Source organism: Diachasma alloeum, unplaced genomic scaffold, assembly GCF_001412515.2.
Source record: "Diachasma alloeum isolate Michigan unplaced genomic scaffold, Dall2.0 Dall_scaffold_78908, whole genome shotgun sequence".
NCBI lineage: Eukaryota > Metazoa > Arthropoda > Insecta > Hymenoptera > Braconidae > Diachasma > Diachasma alloeum.
This window is the reverse complement of record NW_021683643.1, coordinates 1174010-1194564: the sequence shown is the minus strand read 5'-3', so window position 1 is coordinate 1194564 and position 20555 is coordinate 1174010. Positions and strand designations below refer to the sequence as shown.

The 20555-nt window shown below is 34.8% G+C and overlaps 5 protein-coding genes across 9 annotated transcripts; 2 read left to right on the top strand and 3 right to left on the bottom strand.

Moving 5' to 3' along the window:
- The first annotated feature begins 147 nt into the window (after positions 1–147).
- On the top strand, positions 148–5033 carry LOC107047911 (glucosamine-6-phosphate isomerase). The gene is made up of 6 exons (XM_015270822.1): positions 148–234; positions 2218–2355; positions 2444–2728; positions 3730–4088; positions 4519–4595; positions 4719–5033. Coding segments are annotated over exons 2-6 (846 nt in total). The 5' UTR covers positions 148–234; positions 2218–2231; the 3' UTR covers positions 4720–5033.
- On the bottom strand, positions 4451–6954 carry LOC107047912 (FGFR1 oncogene partner 2 homolog). Its single transcript, XM_015270823.2, has 2 exons — positions 6834–6954; positions 4451–6226 (listed from the first exon to the last, which is right to left on the bottom strand). The coding sequence occupies exon 2, from the start codon at positions 6224–6226 to the stop codon at positions 5618–5620; it is 609 nt and encodes a 202-aa protein (XP_015126309.1). The 5' UTR covers positions 6834–6954; the 3' UTR covers positions 4451–5617.
- Positions 6955–7610: 656 nt separating this feature from the next.
- LOC107047855 (signal peptidase complex subunit 3) lies at positions 7611–9746 on the bottom strand. The gene is made up of 4 exons (XM_015270720.2): positions 9412–9746; positions 9138–9300; positions 8088–8191; positions 7611–7898 (listed from the first exon to the last, which is right to left on the bottom strand). Exons 1-4 carry the CDS (start codon positions 9552–9554, stop codon positions 7766–7768), a joined length of 543 nt encoding a protein of 180 aa, XP_015126206.1. The 5' UTR covers positions 9555–9746; the 3' UTR covers positions 7611–7765.
- A 55-nt stretch (positions 9747–9801) lies between these two features.
- On the top strand, positions 9802–11560 carry LOC107047856 (ribosomal protein 63, mitochondrial). Its single transcript, XM_015270721.2, has 2 exons — positions 9802–10018; positions 11229–11560. Exons 1-2 carry the CDS (start codon positions 9954–9956, stop codon positions 11485–11487), a joined length of 324 nt encoding a protein of 107 aa, XP_015126207.1. The 5' UTR covers positions 9802–9953; the 3' UTR covers positions 11488–11560.
- Positions 11561–11880: 320 nt separating this feature from the next.
- Positions 11881–18826, bottom strand: LOC107047851 (apoptosis-inducing factor 3). Of its 5 annotated transcripts, none has more exons than XM_015270713.1 (5): positions 18747–18826; positions 17294–17453; positions 13728–15119; positions 12621–12873; positions 11881–12423 (listed from the first exon to the last, which is right to left on the bottom strand). In XM_015270713.1, the coding sequence occupies exons 2-5, from the start codon at positions 17367–17369 to the stop codon at positions 12273–12275; spliced, it is 1872 nt and encodes a 623-aa protein (XP_015126199.1). In that variant the 5' UTR covers positions 17370–17453; positions 18747–18826; the 3' UTR covers positions 11881–12272. The 5 variants fall into 5 exon arrangements, with proteins under 5 accessions (XP_015126199.1, XP_015126198.1, XP_015126201.1 ...); XM_015270712.1 differs by having other exon boundaries at positions 18726–18795; XM_015270716.1 differs by having other exon boundaries at positions 12332–12423; positions 12616–12873; positions 18726–18795.
- Between the last annotated feature and the right edge of the window lie 1729 nt (positions 18827–20555).

Below are 20555 nucleotides of genomic sequence, written 5' to 3'. Positions count from 1 at the left end.
CACGTGACTCTCAAGGTCGTTTTCGAGCGTCAGGTGCTGCCCCCAGACGCTGAGCAACCGACTCATAGACCCTACCCCCACCACAGAATCCACCTGTTTTTTGTTTTTATTTCAATATACAAAACAAACACAAAAGAATAAATCGCGAATGTGGTTCAGCGATAGGTTGGCCTGCCAGCTGATAAGTAGACGGCCGGTAAGTGGTCAGAAGGAGCGTCTCCATTGTTCCTGAAGGTGAGATTTTTTTCACAAATTCAATTTAAATCAGTTCATTCCCTAGGTGAACACTATCTCGACTATTTTCTCGTCTAGAGAGAAATTCGAGGAATTCCAGGGGGAGATGGATGAGTTTAGTTTGACGTTTGGGGGTTTCCTGGGGCGTCGGTGTTTATGGGAGTTGATTGACTTCCAACAGAACTGATTACACGTCTGAAACACAATACGATGAGTGAGAGAGGCGGATCGGTATTTGCGTGTGTTTCATAAAATCATATGATGAACGTCAGGGCATGATTTTTTAAATCTCTGGTGAGGGGATTTAACCTTTACACCGAACTGTCGGTCTGTGGAACCGCTATCAAAACTTTCACAGTGTATAACTATTGATAAATGTAAGAAAAGAGTGTCAAACTTTCAGTAGCTTCTTATTTCATCGGTTGCAATCGATACAAAATGTTTTTGATTTTTTTTCGCACCGATAAATCCATGAAACCACCAACATTTCTTGTAATTTATTCAATGGGGGAATTGTAAAAGAACAACAATTAGCTGAAATTGTTTATAATGACTGGGCTTTTCCCAGTGATTTCTTAGTTGGTGACCTTCAGAAAGTGCATTTAACTTCGAAAAGTTTATGCGTTTGCATAAATTCACACAAAATAACTTTATTTTTACTGCAGAATAAACCGTAAAGTTTAAATGTTTACAATAAAAAACAAGTGGGAAACTGCGCTTGTAAAAATACAGAGGAAATTGGGGTAAAATGGACACTTCTCACTTTTAAAAATGTTAATGAGCGGTTGATGTGTTGATGAAATTTAATCTTTTTTTTTCAATGGAAAGAACAATTCTTCCCCTTTGTAATGAGACTAAACTGAGCTCAATTGATAAATTTGTTTCTGAGTTATGAATAATTAAAAAAAGTCTACAGTGTCCATTTTACCCCACCCTCCCCTAGTATAGTTATGGTTGCTAATAAATTAGGAATAGGCTTCCGAATCATAAAATGTTGATAGAAAAATTTCATTTACACATAGTTGAATAAATTTGAAACATCACATTTGAAATCATCAGAAAGCTCACTTTCCGGAAAATTCATGAAAAATTCAAAATTTTCAACAATCATAAAAATCAAATCAACCAATAAAGCTATCGTAATCACCGTTCAACTTCGACTTAATGGCATTAAAACGAACATTTTAAGCTGTGATTGAATTTATTTGAAGCATGATATTCAAAGATATCCCCGGAATTCTGATGTTCGAAAAATCCAAAATTTTTGAAAATTTTCGAATAATTCAAAATAACGATTATGGCTATCGCCTTCATCTTCGAACTGGATCAAAGAGACATTCAAACAAATTCTTGTAGCCAACATGCAATCAATTCAGAACGTTTTTTTTAGTTATCGTGGGACAACCGATTTTCGAAAAAATTCTAAAATTAATAAAACCAATCGATCAGTTAAATTTTAATTAATGACGATTGATAGGGCTCAACAATACCTATATTTGAAAAAAAAAGATTCGATTCCATCCATTCGTACATACATACGCACATACATACGGACGCGGTCTAAAAATTGCATTTTCGGACTTTTTGGATCATAATGCGTCAATATATCACAAAAAATCCAAAACTTAAATTTGAACGATTACAATGCTTCCCGTCGGAAGATAAACCGTTTGGAGTGATTCACAGTACATCCTCTATCAGATTAGCTTATTGACGCTCAAAAGAACCCATCACAATACAATTATGAATTACAAACATACCGCAGTTATTCGAGACAGATAAACATGTGTTTCTAGTTTGTGGTTTGATAATGCTGGGTCATGTTATTTTTATCACTATCAGGGGGTATTAAAGACCTTTAGAACCTTTCTCTGGTGACTCTCGAGGCACTAGACCCCCGGAGTGCATTAAACCTCGAGCACTTGCTGCAGTTTCGTAAGAACTCTTTCAGAGGATTAGAGTTGAAATCATTTCTGTTCGAAGGAAAACCATTAAAAATGCGTCTGGTGATCTGTGATACCGTTGATTACGTAGCGGAGTGGTCCGCTAAATACGTAATGAAGAGAATTAATGACTTTCAACCGAATGCCAACAAGTACTTCGTCCTGGGACTCCCAACTGGTAAACAATTCACAGCTTCACAATCTAAATTTTGATTACGTGAAGGGGTATTTCTGGCCTTTGTGTTCTATTGAGTGATTTTTTCTAGGTGGCACTCCTCTGGGAATGTACAAGAAACTCATCGAGTTCTATAAAGCTGGGAAGATCTCCTTCAAGTACGTGAAGACCTTCAACATGGACGAATACGTGGATCTACCCAGGGATCATCAAGAGTCATATCACTATTATATGTACAACAATTTCTTTAAGTACATTGACATTGAACCTCACAATGCTCATGTTCTTGATGGTAATGCACAGGACTTGGTGAAGGAGTGCGATGAGTTTGAACAGAAGATCAAGGATGCTGGGGGTGTGGAACTCTTCATCGGGGGTAGGAATGCAAAATTACTTGAGGATATCCAAGTATCTTTTACAGTTTGGTAGAGACCACATTATAGATTCAACCATTTTCAATCATCAAATTTGTTAATTAAATTTCGTGATAACCATTTGCAAAAAATCATGAACATTCCGAAGTTAAATTGTACAGAATTGTTATTTTTTTAAACATTCGTTGTTTATGAATAAATAATTGAAATTGTTTAAACTTTCGGAAACCTCATTTTTGCAGGTATGAAATCGATTTCTGATCAATCACACAAATGATGTTTATGGGAAAAATTGATTGTTTATGAATTATTTATAGAAAATGCTCGTAATTTTCAAAAATTGCAATTTTTTAATTATTTCATCAATCTTCTTCCAAAAGTAAACTTTCTAATTTTTTTTCAGATTTTTAAAATGTTTTCTAACGGTTGAATATCGAGTTCAAATTCAGATCTGCAAAGTTTGAATAATAAAATCATTGTAAAATTTCCGGAAAGTTAGGGTTAAATGGGACCCAAATGAAAGCTGTGATGCTCGACTGTAAAAGTAGAAAAGAATTTCACTGGAGAAAAAACGGTCAAAGTACTTGGATATTCTTAAAATGACAATTTTTTGAATACTTCTGACTTCTCAATTTTAGAAATCATCAGGCATTACTTTCTGTCGTCATCTGTGGTGGAATATCGTATATCTAGTTGAAAACTCATCGTCATTTTTGCGTTCAATCATTCTTCGGTCATTCTCGATCATTTATTTCCATCCATTTTCTCAAAATTTGGGAAGAACGAGGGTGGGGTAAAATAGAGCTATTCAAGTACCCGATAAAACTAAAATTCCCAACTAAAAAACTTCGTTTGACATTTTTCTCCCAAGCTACAAGTTCTCAACATATTTTCAAAATAATTTCCACGAAATTCTTGAATTTTTCCTTCATTTTTTTTACTAGAAAAAAATTGATATTTATAAATTTTACAAATCCTCTGAATAGTTGTTTGTTTCCTCTAGGCATTGGTCCCGATGGTCACATTGCTTTCAACGAGCCGGGCTCGTCTTTGGTTTCGAGAACCCGCGTGAAAACCCTGGCGCACGATACTCTTGAGGCAAATGCCAGATTCTTCGGCAATGACATAGAAAAAGTCCCCAAGCAGGCGCTCACTGTTGGGGTGGGCACTGTGATGGATGCAAAAGAAGTCATGATTCTCATCACTGGATCTCACAAGGCTTTCGCACTTTACAAAGCTGTCGAGGAGGGGATCAACCACATGTGGACAGTCTCGGCATTCCAGCAGCATCCTAGAACCCTCTTCATCTGTGATGAGGATGCTACACTCGAGCTTAGAGTCAAAACTGTTAAATATTTCAAAGTAAACACAATTTACTGTTGAATTTCATATAGTCGATTTAAAATAAAAAAATGGTCTTATTATCTCGAAAATGAGTCATTTTAGGAGAGAAATGTGAAGATATATTTTTTATAGTTGAATGAATTCCAAATAAAATGTGTTTTTTTTTACATTTCTCCTCATAAAATGAGAGCAACACCTTATTGAGATAATTCAATTTTTTATCAAATTTTCTATTTTTTTTGTTGATAATTTATTAAACTATGAAAAATGTCTTGAGACATGAAGAAATATTTTAGTATAGTTCAATAAATACCCAATAAAATGTGCCTTTTGACATTTTTCTTCATAGAGTAATTAGTCATTAACATAATTAAATTCTTAACAAAACGTAAAAGATTGATTTGCTCTATTCTTTTAATTTTTAATTGCATTCTCTCAATGTTTCCAGGCACTCAGTGAAGTTCACAGTAAACTCATTGAAGGTGATGAACACACAATTCTTCCACGTCGTACTCAAAATCAATGGCAAGCATAAATGAAAAATTAATTCAAATTAACTTTAATCATGAATGAAAGAATGAAATTCGAGACATAAAATCAACCAACAATTTTTTATACTAAAAAATGTGTTTATTTCGTTTCTTCCAGAGCGTGTGGTACATTGCCAACGAATTAATCGAGGATACCTGAAGGCACCATCGATGATATTTTTTTAACACGAAGGAAAATTAACGACTGACTGCTCTCCGTACAGTGAAGATTTCCAAATCACTTCGAAGTGCAAATTCCTTAGTAACAAATTTTTAACAGAAAAAAAGACAGCTGAATGCTCTTTCAAAGTTCTTTCGACTGCCAAGTGCAAAGTGTTTTTAAAAATAATTCCTACGACGAATTAAAAAAAAATACAAAACTATTTTACTACGCATGTAACATTTTTACGAATAAACAATTCTTCATGATTAATGCACCCAAGTTTAACAAATTAGTATTAAAAAATCAAGTTAATTACGAGAGTACGAATGAAGATCTACGATACATGATAAAAAAACGACGAGTTCACGAATGAAATAATTTTATAGGGAAGCTTAGTGCATTCGCTAGAAGATTCTAGAAGATTTCTATTGAAAAATTTCACTTTCTCCACGAGTTTTTTTAATAGAAATGTCCTATAAAAAATGAATTGAATAGAATTCAATCTTTCTATACAATTTATCCTAATTCTAAATACTCCAATTTTTTAATCTAGACATTTTAGTGAAAAAGCAGAAAAAGGGCAGTGAAGAAAAGTTATACTTATTTTTAGATTTCTTCACAGAAGATTTAAATAGAAATTGCATAGTAAGATCGCAATCTCGTGATTTTTTTTCATAAAGTATTTTCCATCGGACACTTTCTACCTAAAAAAACCTGGTAGATAAGCTGCGAAATTAACAGAATGCCCACTATTATTTTCCAGCGAATGCACTAGTTTTTTCAACAAAATTTTTTTCGTCCGCACACCCCGGGGAATTGCGAATAGAGAAAAAACCTCCAGTGACATTGGCACTTTATTCAGGCTCCGTCTGGACAGTTTTGTGGTCGTGTGGAGGACCCAGATTCAGTGAACCCCGTGTATTGGCAATATTGAGGATCTCACGAAGTTCCATATTCTCCTTTTGGAGTCTTGTGAATGTCTCCTTGTACTTGAGTTCACTCTCCTCATCCACTGAAGCTGCCACCCTCATGACAGCCGCCATCTCGTTGATCTTCTCGGCCTGGCTGGTGATTATATTCGCATATTTGGCATTGTAGAGGGATGAAAAGTTTGTCTTGCAGTTCTTCATGAGGGCTGATGTTTGCTGACGATACTTGGACATTATCAGCTCCAGGGCCTTCTGGTAGTCCTCGAGGGCAGTTTTGAGCTCTTTATTCTCAGCCTGAATCTCTCTCAAGTGTCTCGTCTCCTGTTGGATACTGGATATCAGCTCCTGGTGGGGCCGTTGCTTGGCTTCTGTGTTCAATATGTCAATCTCCTCCTGGTACTGCTTCATATTGTCGATTTGATTGCACACAGACTGGATCTCGGTTATGAGGTTGTCCGCTGTGTTCTCGTGGTCCGAGATCCTTCCCACGAGCTTCTTCGCATCGCAGATTATTTGTTGAAACGTCAAAGACATCTGAGAACGCAAAAGAATACAGCATATCGAACACTTGTTCTCAGGACAAATTTTCTCACTTATAGTACCATGAGAGCTTGAAATTATTGAGTATTTTAATTAGGGAAAGGGTAAAACTAGCCGTTTTTTATCATCAGTAACTCAAGATCGGCAGAGTGAATTTAAATTGTTTGCTTCCGGATGGAAGCATTGTAATTGTTCAAATTAAAGTTTTGGATTTTTCGTGTTATATATATACTTCTTCGATTGTTAGAAATTAGTTGAAAACGAAGTTAAAATTAGTTGAAAACAAATCTTATTTAATTTAGTAAAATGAAATAAACAAAGAATTATGCATGATAGAAGGAAATGATGTGCAAAATAACCATTCAGAATCCTATTTGTAATTTATTAGCAAAAATAACTGTGCTATATGCAATACAAAAACAATTTCCAACTTGTTTTTTTTTTTCATTTTGAAGGCATTTTTTCAGGCTTCAAAAGGAGTACATCCCAATCACATCATTTGGTTACCGTCCCCTAATGGAATTTCTGCAGGAATTATCGCTCAGATGGAAAAAATTGTGGAAATTTTTTTTAGTTAGTTGTTTGACGGGATGATTATTACCTTTGGGAAGTGGTGGACCGATTGAAGATGATGCTGGTGGTATTTTATTGAGCAAAATTTATTCTTCTAAGATGACATTTGGTGGATATTTCTTTGCTTTTGTTCTACGAGTCAGGTTAGATCGTTCTCTTACCATTTCTGGGGTTTTTATTTTTATTTCTGCTTGTGTTTACTGTGGCGCGAGATTTGAATGGACTTGGTGGACACCGTGAATAGTTGATCCATTGATGAGTTTATCTTATTTATTAATCCTCTGATCCTCGTAAGAAGTTAGGGAAAATTCCAGACGATTTTTCGTAAATATTCATAGACAAAGGAGTAAAGTTGAAACTAAAAATCTGAAATTTCGACCCATAATTGGTATTCTTTGGAAACAGTTTTCGGTTAAATTTCCGCTCAATCAATCAAGTACTTTTTGAGGTACAGTAATTTCTCACAAATCATAACTCAATCGTGCCTTCGTTTACCATATATATACATATATGTAATTAAACCTATAAATTGACTATAAAAAATACATTAATTAAATTTTTATAAATAATAGATAAATGAATAAAAATATTCTTTATGCTAATATCTATCAAATCAAGTCACAATGTTCCTATGTAACTAGAGACAGTTTTTTATAGTCTTTATTATTTTTTATACTCTTATGTTTACCTCCTATAAGAAAAATACAATTAAACAACTTTTAGAAACCAGATGAATAACCAAGGAAACTAAATTGCAATGGGATTAAAAAGTTTTGAGTTAAATTCAATGATAAAAATTGTGGAGTTCAGTAAAAGTGAATTTATTTATTGATATCATACACTGCTTTTTGAAATTTTAGACTCCAATCTGAGCAATTCAGCTTTCAAGCTCTCAGGTAACATGAGAAAAGATGAAGATAATGGAATTAAATTTATTTAACGGGGGAGGAAAACTTAATTTTATCGAACTCTTGATGTTGTGTATTCCGAGGGGAATGCGAATGTGTGCGAGCCGTGGGAACTGACGCTCGGGAGCAGACCTGCATTGGGGATTATGTTCCAAGACAGTGTCAATGTCACGTTTTTATTGCCCCTAAAGAAAACATTAAATCAAACATTAGTCCATCAATTTTCATTTTCTCATATCAGTCTTTTTAATTAATTACTCAATACATTAATTAATCGTATCTTGAGAACAAATTATCTGAAGTGATAATGCCAGTATTCAACGAGGTGTAAAAAATTAATTGAATTATTAGTGAAATAATCAACATGATCTTACTTTAGGCCATTTCCATCATCCCAGAAGTAGTACTTGGTGTTCATGTTCTTGAAGTCAAGAACAGCATTGTCTCCACGAAGAACTATTTTATCCCATAGCACAACCTAAACAAAATTTATTGATTAATCCACTGAATCAAGTGCTCTTCCCACTTCTTTCCCTCATCTTATCATGCATTAACTCAATTCTTGATTGATTTAATTTAGGAGTAGCACAGTATCAGGAAAAATTCCGAAATGTTATGGGCAATTCAGTATGAATTTTCAGGCGAGCGACATTGAATTCGATTTTGGAAGATCATCTCCAGTTGTTGCAAATCCCCATTATATACCTGATTAAATTGACATCGATTTTTTCATCAATTTGTGATTTTTTAACGAATGTTTACCTAATATTTGCCTGAATGTAATGAATAAATTAACATTTCCATTGATTTGTGAATCAAATTGTGAATTTTCAATGGAGAAATTCCTTGAAATTTTAGTGGAACTTACATTCAATAAAAAAATCCAAGAAGTATACCAGAATTTTTAGTCAAAAAATTGTTAACAGTGCAGCTGCTCTTACAAATGGATTGATCAATCTAATGACTTAAATCATTCCTCAACCGATGCAAAAAAAATTGTTCATTCCCTCCTTTTTTGAATAATTAATTATTCTTTAAAAATCATGCCCAGTTATTACAAAACTCCATTTATGTACCTGATTAAATCTCCATTTATGTATCTGATTAAATTTACACCATTTTTTCCTCACTTTGTGATTTTTTAACGAATGTTTACTGAATATTTACCTAAATGTCCCTGGTTTCTATTCAATGGAGAAATTCCTTGAAATTTTAGTGGAACTGTCGTTCGATAAAAAATGCCAAGAAGTGTAGCAAAAATTCCACTCAAAAATTATTAACAGCTGCTCTTGCAAATGGATTGATCAATCCACTGACCTAAATCATTCCTCAACCGATACAAAAAACAATTGTTGATTCCCTCCTTCTTAAAATAATTCACTATCCTTGAAAAACCACCCCAGCTGTTGCAAATCCCCATGTACCTGATTAATATGATTGGCCTCAGTTTCATACTCAGCAGTCAGATAAAGAAACAGCTGCTTCACGTTCCAATTGAACAATGGTGTGAGATCAGTCTGGAGATCAAAGGTGAGGAATCCAAGATCATTCTTCTCCCTCGAAGCACTGTAATCTGGTACATTTTTCCTGAAGGAAGAAATAACTCCATAAATTCTTCGTCATAACCTCGAGCCTCAATAGGACGACAAAAACAATTTTAACGATTAAAAAAATGCTTAATAATCCTGAGATACTCACACCACAACCTTCACAGTATTCAGAGTGGCGTTGGTCCTGTAATCCAGGAAAATAGTCGACAGAAAGCAGAAGAATGTGAGGAACCCGGCGACACTGACGGTGTACGCCAAAATAGCGTTAGCTCTCGTTAAAAATGTATGCATTATTGATGACTAAATTCTAACACTTTTTACCACAATTATTCGTTGATATTACAATGTCAGATTGTTAAAAACATTTGAATAGACTAATCAAACTGATCAACACATGTTGGTTAGTTGCACATCCAGGCAAACTCAATGTCCTCACTTTTTATCAGATCAACGTCAGCATAAACGTGTTTACGTGTTACTTTTCCAACGGTTGGGGCTTTATTTCCAAGAACGGGACAGTGGGCAAAGGCACTGCTGCAGTCTGTTGGAGACTGGACTTGAGACCTTGGGAATTCCAGTGGAAAAGGAACCGCAATTGTCGCTATCTGCTGTTACTGGTGATGTTTATTTAACAAATTGAAGGGAAAATAAGTGCTGTCAGTGGGTAATTGTTTATTGAGGGGTTTAATCATGAGGCTGACTGCGATTTTGATGCATTGGAAGAAGAAGCCATCTCCGGGACATGTTTGGAGAGGGTGAGGAGTTATTCTAACCTATAAAGTTGATGGTTTTAAGAATATCGTAGATTTTGAAAATTTCTTGGTTTTGAGAATCTTTGATGGAGATGAAAAATTAACGGGTGGAGCAGCAAATTTTTATTAGATGCGGGAGTATTTCGATAGGGGACAATCTGTAAAAAAAATTATTTCAGCATCCCTCATTATCAAGTTGGTCTCTTTACTGAACTGACAATTTAATTAAATAAAAGTAAATCATTGTCGAATCGTGAAGTTTATTAAAATTTTTAGCTTGCTCGTGCTCTGAAAACTAAACAAATAAAACGATTACAAATACCCGCGGTTAATGATGGACAGGAGAATAAATGTGGATGAAACTAGTCATGAAATCAGAACCTCTATTCTGAAAATTCCAGAGTATACTTGCAATTAACTCTAATGAATTCAGTATATCAATAGATAGTTGACTAATAGTAGTTAATAATAGTTAGTGAATCCGTTTTTTAATTACCAAAATTGATCAATTCCTAATTTCATTGCCATCCAAAGAATCCCTCAATAAAAACCAAAAGTTCACAAACAAAATTGGAAAGAAGAAAAATTGTGCCTTCGAAGAAAATCGCCTGTTAAGATATTTTTACACATAATAAGATCGGGAAAATCGACTTCTGAGATGAGCTTCAAGCAATAATTCCCTCATTTTTAAAAATTTCTAGTGTACGTTTGCCTTAAAGTCTAATGGATTTAGTAAATCAATAAATAGTTGACTAATAGTAGTTAGTAAATCCGTTTTTTAATTACCAAAATTGATCAATTTCTAATTTCATTGCTATCCCAAGAGGCCCTCAATAAAAACCAGAAGTTCACAAACAAAACTGGAAAGAAGAAAAATCTAACCTTCTCAGAAAATCGCTTGTTGTCAAGATATTTTTGCACATAATAAGATCGGGAAAATCGACTTATGAGATGGGCTTCAAGCAACAATTCCCTCATTTAAGAAAAATTTAATTTCAATTTCACTGATGCTCGCCTTTTTTTATTGAATTTAGAATTTAACGGCTTTAGATGATTTTGAGAACTTTAACATTCATTTCCTCTGAAAAGAGAAGTCCCATAAAAATTCTGTAAACGGATTTAATTTCACCGTTTGGGAAGGCAGAACGAAAATTTAGTCGGACTATGTAAGAATCCCGTATTGATTCCTGTAGTTATTTATTTTCCTTCGCAGAAAGCATCGTAAAGTGAAAGATCCCTCGTTTTTCGATTTATTGACTCTTCGCCACGACTTCCAGCGAGAGGAACGCAACATGCTCTTCCTCCGGCACCCTTACCTCACGAACGAACAGTCCCACGGCCACATGAAGGAGCTCAAGGTCCCGCCGAACTTCCGGGCAATGAATCAAGCTGATAGGAACAAGAGATTCGATAAACACTTCACTTGGCAGGATCAGTTGGTTCATCTGAGAACTACCGATCGCTGGGAATAATTTAGTTGTGTCAAGATGAATTAACAAAATAAAACCATTGTATTATACTCATTAAACAACATGTCCTTATTAATTCGTGGCGTATTAATCTGGAGCCACTAGCGGAGGAAAATCAGTAGTAATTCCTCAACAGAAACATTAATTCTAACATGTTTTTTAAACTAATTATTCACTTGAATCGACAACAAGTGGTCCTTGTGGAAAATATCAAAAGATATTTGGTTGTTTCAGATCTGGAAAAAATTTCTGAGTATTTTTCCCTTAAAATTATTCATTTCAATATAAATCGACAAGGTAGTCTGACGTTTGTCAACCGAATACAACTTTCCGGTTTAAAAATTTCCCGGACTGAATTTCCCTCAAAAGGAACGCAAAAAAATTTGAAGAATCATCTCGATTTACTATTGCGTGCATTTATTCCTCTTTATACAGTTCGATTTGTTGATCATTTTGTTATATTACGCTTAATCACAATGCGAACTTTTCGGTTGCTTTTCCACTTATTTTTTGTGTATTTTTTGTTCGTTAATTAATGTATTGGTTGAGGCTAAAGGCGAGTGTAATATTGTTGTTAGTTAACATTGAGATGTTTTGAATTTATCTGCGTTAGTTTTTTTAAATTTTTGTATTTCATATTCGATAATATTTCGTGAAATGCACTGGAGTCTTTTTTCAGGAGAAATTTCGTCCGCGAGAAACTGTAACGATTAGAAAAATCTATCATTCCACTCATATAACGTTTGACCACTTGTTTAAAATAATAAATTCCCTCCATATATCAATAATTAAGGACGGACGAGTCTCCGGAAACATTTGAACAATAGTCTGGCCATATTCATCGTGTAATTACTCAGTCGACAGTTGTTAATATTACGTTGACTTATGGTTAAAGTATGATAGGCCCGTTTTTGTTGACTCTCACAGCACCCCATCGACCTGTAATATTTCGTTACAAGAAAAATACTGTTTTAATTAATGCTGCTGTATGCTGATAAACTGATAAAATACTTGGTGGTCCCTTCAATCGATCGATAAATAATTAGTATACTCCTCTTGGGAAGGTTCCTCAGCACATGGATTGTGCCGTGGGACAGGGGAATGATTGCGTTTAAGTACTTTCAACTCGACCTTACGAGACGAACTTCTCGGGGAAGAAGGTTTTCAAGGCATCCAGAGGCTTGTTCTTCATCCAACCAATGGGATCCGCCTCCACTTCCTCTTGAGTCAGGGTTTTTCCCTCGTGAATGTATTCAGCAAAGTCTGATACTATTGGATCCATTCCGACGCTGCTCATAGCGATGACTTGGCCATTTTTGTAGTGATAAGCGAAGAATTTTGAGGTCTCGAGGGACCCATGGATTTTTATGCTACTCGCAGCTCCATGACCTGTTGAAATTTCCAGAAATCAGAATTGAATTGGGTTGATGGAGACGGTTTATTCACGCAGAAGGAGAAGTCGTTGATTTTGAAGAACGTATTGGAATGAGTAAAATTACTAAATTGTTTTATTTCTATACTGCGTAGTACATTCAACAGTATTTCTCATTTTCTCTTCTTGGGCTGTTTAAATTCTGAATATTCAGAAATAGAAAAAATTGATATCCAAGTAAAATTAACAACAAAAAACGTTGCATCTTTACTAGAATGATATTGAAATCGATTTAAGGGGAAAAGTTGTGACATTTCATTGAAAATTCAATGATAATCGAAATTGGAAGGCATGAGAAAGACAAGGATTCCTGAAAATTACTGGATTTTTTAATTAAAACGTGAATATTCAGTCCCAAATAACGCTGAATTTTCAATTAATTGAAATTTGAAGAATACATTTTCTAGAACTTTCCTGATTTCCATTAATTTTCATGGAATAGTTGCACCGAAATTTAGTTTTCATCGATTTCTCCATAAAATTTTGAATTTTCTATGACGAAATTTCTTGAAATTTCAGTGGAATGAAAATATAATAAAAATTTCTAAATGTACCGGGAATTTCAACGGTATAATCGTTATTTCCTTATAAATATCTTAGACTCCACAAAAGATATCGAAATTTTGAGCATTGTCCATCCTTATAAAAATGATCTTTCAGTAAAATAACTAGCTAATGGGAAATGTAAAATACTGCCCAAACAACACGATTTCGATGAATCTGGCCTCACGTTGCAACTCAAGAAAACCATGAAAATGACACTTGATCCACCTAATTTCACTTTCCCAATTACCAAAAATCCCAAAATTACCTGCATATCGATAGCTCTTCCCAAACAAAGTAGTCCAGAAATAAGGAACAGCCCTGAGTATGGTATCCTTCCCACAAATATTGAGAGCAGCAATCCTCCCATGGTAATGTGCCAGTGAAAAGTGTCCAATCCCAGCTGGCTCATCGTTGGAGGCAAAGACAGGGGCATAAGCGATATCTCCCCCTGCATAAATCCCCTCGACACTCGTCTTGAGATGGTTATCCACTACGACAGACCCATCCCCCCTCATCTCCACGGCGGATTCCTTCATCCAGTCGGTGTACAACGTCGATCCAATTCCAGCAATGACAATATCAGCTGGGAGCACCTCCCCACTGGTCAGTTCAACCTGACTGAGACTCCCGTCCTCTCTCCCAATGAACCTCTCAATGTTCGTCTCGAACATGAACTTGATCCCCTTGCCCTCGAACTCCTCCCTCACCTTGTTGCCGATATCTTCCCCGAAGACAGCTTTGAGAGGGGTTTTGTCCCTCCCCACAACCGTCACTGAGGCAACTTTATTGGAGCAGTAGGCAGCAGCCTCCATACCGATGAAGCTCTGACCAAGAACAACGAGATTCTTCTCAGAAGACAATTGTTTGAATGTTTCTGCTGCATCTGCGTGATTTCTCAGCACGAAAATATTCCTCAGGTCTGAACCGGGGATGCTGGGTCTTCTGGGCTTGCTACCAGTTGCTATGAAAGCGTAATCGTACCTAAGGCTCTCCCCATCACTCAGTTTTATCGTTTTTTCAGCTGCATCGAGGCTCACAGCTTCGGTAGACAACTTTGTCTCGATCCTTCTTTCGTCGTAGAAACTTTGGGATCTCAAAAGTGACTTCTCAATGTCGAAATCCATGGTCTTGGAGACTTTTATCCTGTCATAGGGTAGGACTGGCTCCTTGCAGACCATGATCACACGACCTGGGAAGCCCTCGTGACGAAGTGTCTCGGCGCAAGTGGCGGCGGCCGGTCCACCCCCGACGATGACAACAGTTCTCTGATTATCGAGTTTGCAAGTGAATTCCTTGATTCGTCTGTTGGCATCTAGGTCCTTTCGTCGTGCCTGGACCTTAACGTCACCGTTGGTCACGGTGACCTTGTAGCAGGGGAGGGAGTCCAGGCCAGGGTAGTCCTCTATGTCGCCTGTCTTGATGTTGAAGCAGGCTCCGTGCCAGGGGCACCTCACTCTCCCCTCCCCGAGGGCTCCAGTGTGCAGGAGGGCACCGTAGTGGGTGCATTTCGTGCCTATTGCGTGGAGTTCGCCCTTCTGCTTTATGAGGAGGATCTTCCCACCCTCGTCGCCCAGGGGAAGCATCTTCATCTCATTGTCGGAGATTTCGTTCGCCTTGCAGACGACACCCTCGACATACTCGGACTTGTCTGCTTTACCTGGGGAGAATGGGCTTCACATCGTATTAAAATTGTAATGATTCAGGATTTTATAAAAATTTCATAGAAAAATCTAGCGCTTTCACGTATTGAAAAAATCGAAAAGGATATTTTTTATGCAAATTATTTCTGTACGATTTCTATAGGTTTGATCCTGTACGACCCACTGCCATATGTATAGAAACATTTCGTATGGAGTGGCGATGTTTTTCTACGTTTTTCTCTGGAACGTTTAGACATCTTTCGTATGAAAAGAAAAATTTGTCGAAATTTATGTATAGAAATAATTTGTATAGAAAATATTCGTTTAGAAATATCCGAATATTATATACGAAAATCCTATAGAATTTCTATACGCAATCCGTGTAGAAAATTTCTATACGATTTTTTCGTACGTGTTCGATAGATGGTTCGACGCGTCCTAGGAGAAATGGCACAAGTCGGGGGGAGGATTCAAAGGGTTCGGAATCATTTCTCTGAATTATCCCATGTCTTCCAGGATAGGTCGAGTCCTATTGAACTTCTACTGAAAATTGTATGGATTTTGGATTTTATTCAGATTTCATTAAAATTTTATAGGAAAACCAAGCGCCTTTACTGGGCAATTCGATGAAAGAGAAGAAAGAGATGAAAGAGAAGAGAAGACATAGCTCAGGGGAAGGATTCAAAGGGAATCCCAAAATTCCAATTTAAAAAGATTCAATTCAATGGTGTAGTTTAAAAAGGACAAACTCAATTCCTCCCGCAAGAAAGCACTATCTGAGCTAAAATTTAAATAGGCGTCACTCAGATTTCAAGCAATAATACTTTGTTCCATATTACATACGAGACATTCCACAAAAAGTCTCATGGGTTTTCCGCCTTCAAATTTAGATTTTGAATTTTCGTTTATATTTTGGTAACAACACTAAAATGAGTAAACTGTGAAAATTTCAGACCTGTTACTATTTTTGCGTTTTTCTCATTTTCTCATTTTTACAGTTTTCATGTGACTGAATTAAAAAAAATATCTATAGGTAATACCATTTTCCATCAGAAATTTTCTGAATTTTTCAACAAAAATATTTTTTAAATGTTATGTTTGAATTTTCACTATGAATAATGAAGTTCGATGGGGAAAAGTGAAAAATAACAACGTTCCTCAAAATTTTTATTTCATTTTTTTGAAAAGCGACAATTTTACATAAAATCCATGCATAAAAAAAGCGGCCACTGTGGGTTTAATGACAAAAAAAGCAAAATCACCATTAAAACTCATTATTCATAGTGAAAATTCGGAAATTCAAAACCCATGAGACTTTTTGAAATGTCTCATATACATAATTCTCACAGTTTCAATTAATTTACCGACAATTGTATTATCAACTCCATTATCAAGTCCATTAATATCAAATATCAAGTAAAAACAAAATAAATAGAACGGGAGCTAAAGACTTAGGGGAGGGTGGGGCAAACTGGATACTTGTGTCTTTTTCAAATGTTCTTTTTCAAATCTCATTGAATTTTTGAGGAAATGGAATTATTTTTTCTTCAATGGGAAGTACAATCCTTTACCTTCGTGATGAGCCTAGACTGAGCTCAATGATAAATTTATTCGTGAGTTATGAACATTGACGAAAAAATCCAGTGCCCATTTTGTCCCATTCAGCCCTAATTGTGGACAGCTGCTATTGTCCGAGTCCCAGGGCCTCTACTTGAGGCTCACGCCTTTTCGAATTTCAACAGAGATAGTGCTTTCTTGTGGGAGGAATTGACCAGTCTTTTTTGACCTACAGCATTGAGTTGCATCGATTTGAATTATAATTCTGAGATATACCTTTTTGAATCATTTTCCCGACTCATTCATTTTCTTCTAGGGCACGTCGAATCGTGAACTAAAAACTCTATTTGTTTTTCACTGATTCTATCGAAAAATTTGGAACTTTTCTGCGTGTTTTTTTTGTAGAAATTTTGAAAGTCTTGATGTTTTTAATATTTTTCGAAGGTTTGGCGTACCTCCCATGTTTATGGTACTCTATTTGTTTTTATAACAGGTGACCCTGTCCCAGAATGACAGACATGCGCAATCTCGTGCGATTGTGCAGTACTATTCACATTGGCAAATCGATGGAATCAATTTATTCGAATTTTGATGTAATGAATGAGAAAATAACGGATTAGGAAAGTTTGTTCACCTTTTTTGGGCTCGACTGCAGCCTTTTTGGATCCCTTTTCCCTGGTAGAATAGGACTTGCTGTTTCTACCACCCATTGTGTCTACTGGGGTTCAACGGTGTCTGCGAATGTAGGCGCAATGGTGATTAGACTTATGTGGAGACATGCACGTAATTGAAATCTGTTGATAAAGTGATAAGACGTGGTGAGTGAGAGAGTCAGTGTCTACGGAAATCCATTTGGTTGTGAATTATCTGCTGAAATGTCACGTTTCAGTAGATAATTCATTTGTAATAACAATAACATTATTTTTAAATATGGATTTTTCAATGCAAATTGTGAAACAGATTTTTCACGCAAGAAAAAATTTAATAGAAAAACCTATCGAATTCGTTGGAAAATTCTATTGAATTTCTATTGAACTGTTCTATTAGTTTTTGGCTGATTCTATTGACATGTTCAACAGAAAACATTCAATAGAAAAAGTCAACAGAATTCGATTTTTCAATATAACTTATTCTTTTCCTATATTTTCTATAGAATTTGCTCGGCTCAAATTTTCCAATTTTTTTTCATTCTATTTTTCTTTTCTTCTCATCAAGAAAATCAAACGAAAAAACTTGGAAAATTTGAGCCGAAGAAATTCTATAGAAAATATCTCAATAGAATAAGTTATATAGAAACATTGAATTCTGCTGACTTTCTCTACTAAATATTTTTAATTATTGAAGTAATTATCAATTCAAATATTAAAATTATTTATTAATCAATAATTTAGTTAGGAAAATTGACAATTATTTGGGTAATCGGAAATGCGTTATAAGAAATTTACTATTACTTAATAGAAAATTTACAGTTCCATATTATTAAATATTTAATTCATCATCAATTGAAAATTTAGATAATTATTTTTCTATTTTTAAATTTGGATTAGGATATTCACGCATTATGTCCGGAGAAATTGAAATGAACGAATTTTCATCAAATGTTGAGTACATCCAGCGAAATAGTTTATTTGAGTTAAGAAACAATTATGTAAATTACATAAACTTTCTTCAACTCAAATAAATGGAAAAAAATAAACAAATGTTTTCTTGATCCAAACGAAGCCTTTATAAACAATCTATTGTTTGAATGAATAGAAAAACTTTATGTAAAGAGTTTCACCTCAAGAAAGTGATTCATTTTTTCCAATCTCATTATTTTCAAACATGAATTCTTTAGATATTTTTCGTTAATTTAAATTGTGGAATTCATTTTCAACACGTTTAAAAAGTTGAATATTTTTCCTTGACTTCTGTAGAATTTCATGGAATAATCAGATATTGATTTATCATTAAGAATCATTCGATTGAATCTAGAGAAACGGGAATAAACGGATTCCCACAAGATGTTGAGTAGATAAAGACAATTCGTTGAATTCAATAAATTAAATTAAATAAAGTCCACTCACGAGTTATATATTCGTAGTTACCTGCATTCCCACTGATAATAAACTGACACGACGCCTCCTTCGAAAAGTGAAAGGAAACCGGGGAAGTCCTCAGCCTCGTTGTTGTGAAACACTAAGTTGCGCTCCTAATTCATTTGACTCACCTACGTTCGGAGTACGTGGAGTCGTGGAGTGAGGGTAATTTAGTGAACTGTAGACGTCGCATATTTGTCAGTAATTAAAGAGCATGGAGTAGTCATTACCGTAATGAGATTCATGACAAAGATGAATTCTATATGAGACAGGGAATGCTTTGAACAATGAGAATACTGTCTTCAACGTGGATGTTTGATTATCATTCCGATTAATTAATCCATTCGACATTAGAAAATGTTTTTTCTGGTGATTCGAAAGTATTTATTTGTATCAAGATCAGGTACCAATGCCAAGTGTGCATGAACATTCTGAGAATTGTTGGGAATTCTGTGTCACGGACACTCGTCTAATGGATCAATAGTTTTTTTCTTTTTCGAACAAAAAAAAATCAATAGGAAAACCTAGTGAATTAACTGTAAAATTCTATTGGATTTCCATTGAAATTTCTATTAGTTTTTGGCCGATTCTAAAATATTGTTGAAAAAAAAATCATAGACTTTGGTTTTTCTGAATTTTTCTGTCGTAATCGAAATATTTCCTATAGAAATCCCTTTGCTGAATTTTTCCAAGTTTTTTGCTTCGTTCTTTCAATGAAAAGCGGAGAAAAATGGAGTGAAAAAAAAACGTTGAAAATTGATGTCGAGGAATTCCTATAGAAAACATTGTATAGAAAGATGAATTTCTAATGATTTTTCTGTAAATTAGTTTCTTTTGTACATTTTTATGCGAAAAACACTGAAAAGGGCCGGAATTCTTCAATAGAATCGGCCGAGAAATATGCTTATGCTTTTACATAGTTTGCTCAAAATGTAATAAAAATTCTGTGCAATCTCTATGAAATTCGTTAGGTTTTTCGATGAAATTTTTTCATGTGTTTACATTTTTTGCATTCTCGTTAAAATTGGTCAAGTGATTCTTCTATAAAGATCTAATTTTGGAGAGATGGAGAAATTTTTTTTGTGGAGCGAAGTGAGAGTTAAAAATAAAAAAAAATATTACGGCAGTAACAGTGAATTGACACCATTTAATAAATTGACTGGAACCTAAAGAAGCTGTAAAAAAATTCTCAAGGAAAACAGTTTACAAAAATGTTCTTATCTGTCTTCAATTTCAAGATAGAATGTGATAAGAATTACCTTCGCGGAAATTTTTATCACATTATAATTGTACTGAAATTCCAAGGAATTCGGTAATTGAAACTTCAAGATTTCCTGGAAAAATTAATGTAAACTTTAAACTTTCCTTCAATTATTCCATGGAAATAAATACAAATCATAAAAATTCAGGTAAATACATTCTAGAATTTTCATCGTCCTGAATATCCAGTGTAATTTGGTGCTGAATATCCATATTTTTACTGAAAATCGAAGTAAGGTTGAGATATTCTCGTCTTTCTGCTGCTGAAAGCATTGGTTTTTCATTGAAGTTCCAGTAAAATGTGAAATTTCACGAGTTTCCCCTCCAAATGTAATTAAATATCGCTCTCCTAAAAATAAACACTAAACCTTCATGAAATTTCAATCGTTTTCTAACAGTTATTCATCAGAAATTGCAGTCTGATTGAAATGGGCTTCACCGCCACAACCACATTTTAATTATTTATTTATTCATCTGATGTATACCCTCTCTCGGGTTTTTATATTTTATATTTTTAAGTTTTACATTGTTTTAATATTATTATTACTATTACCTGTG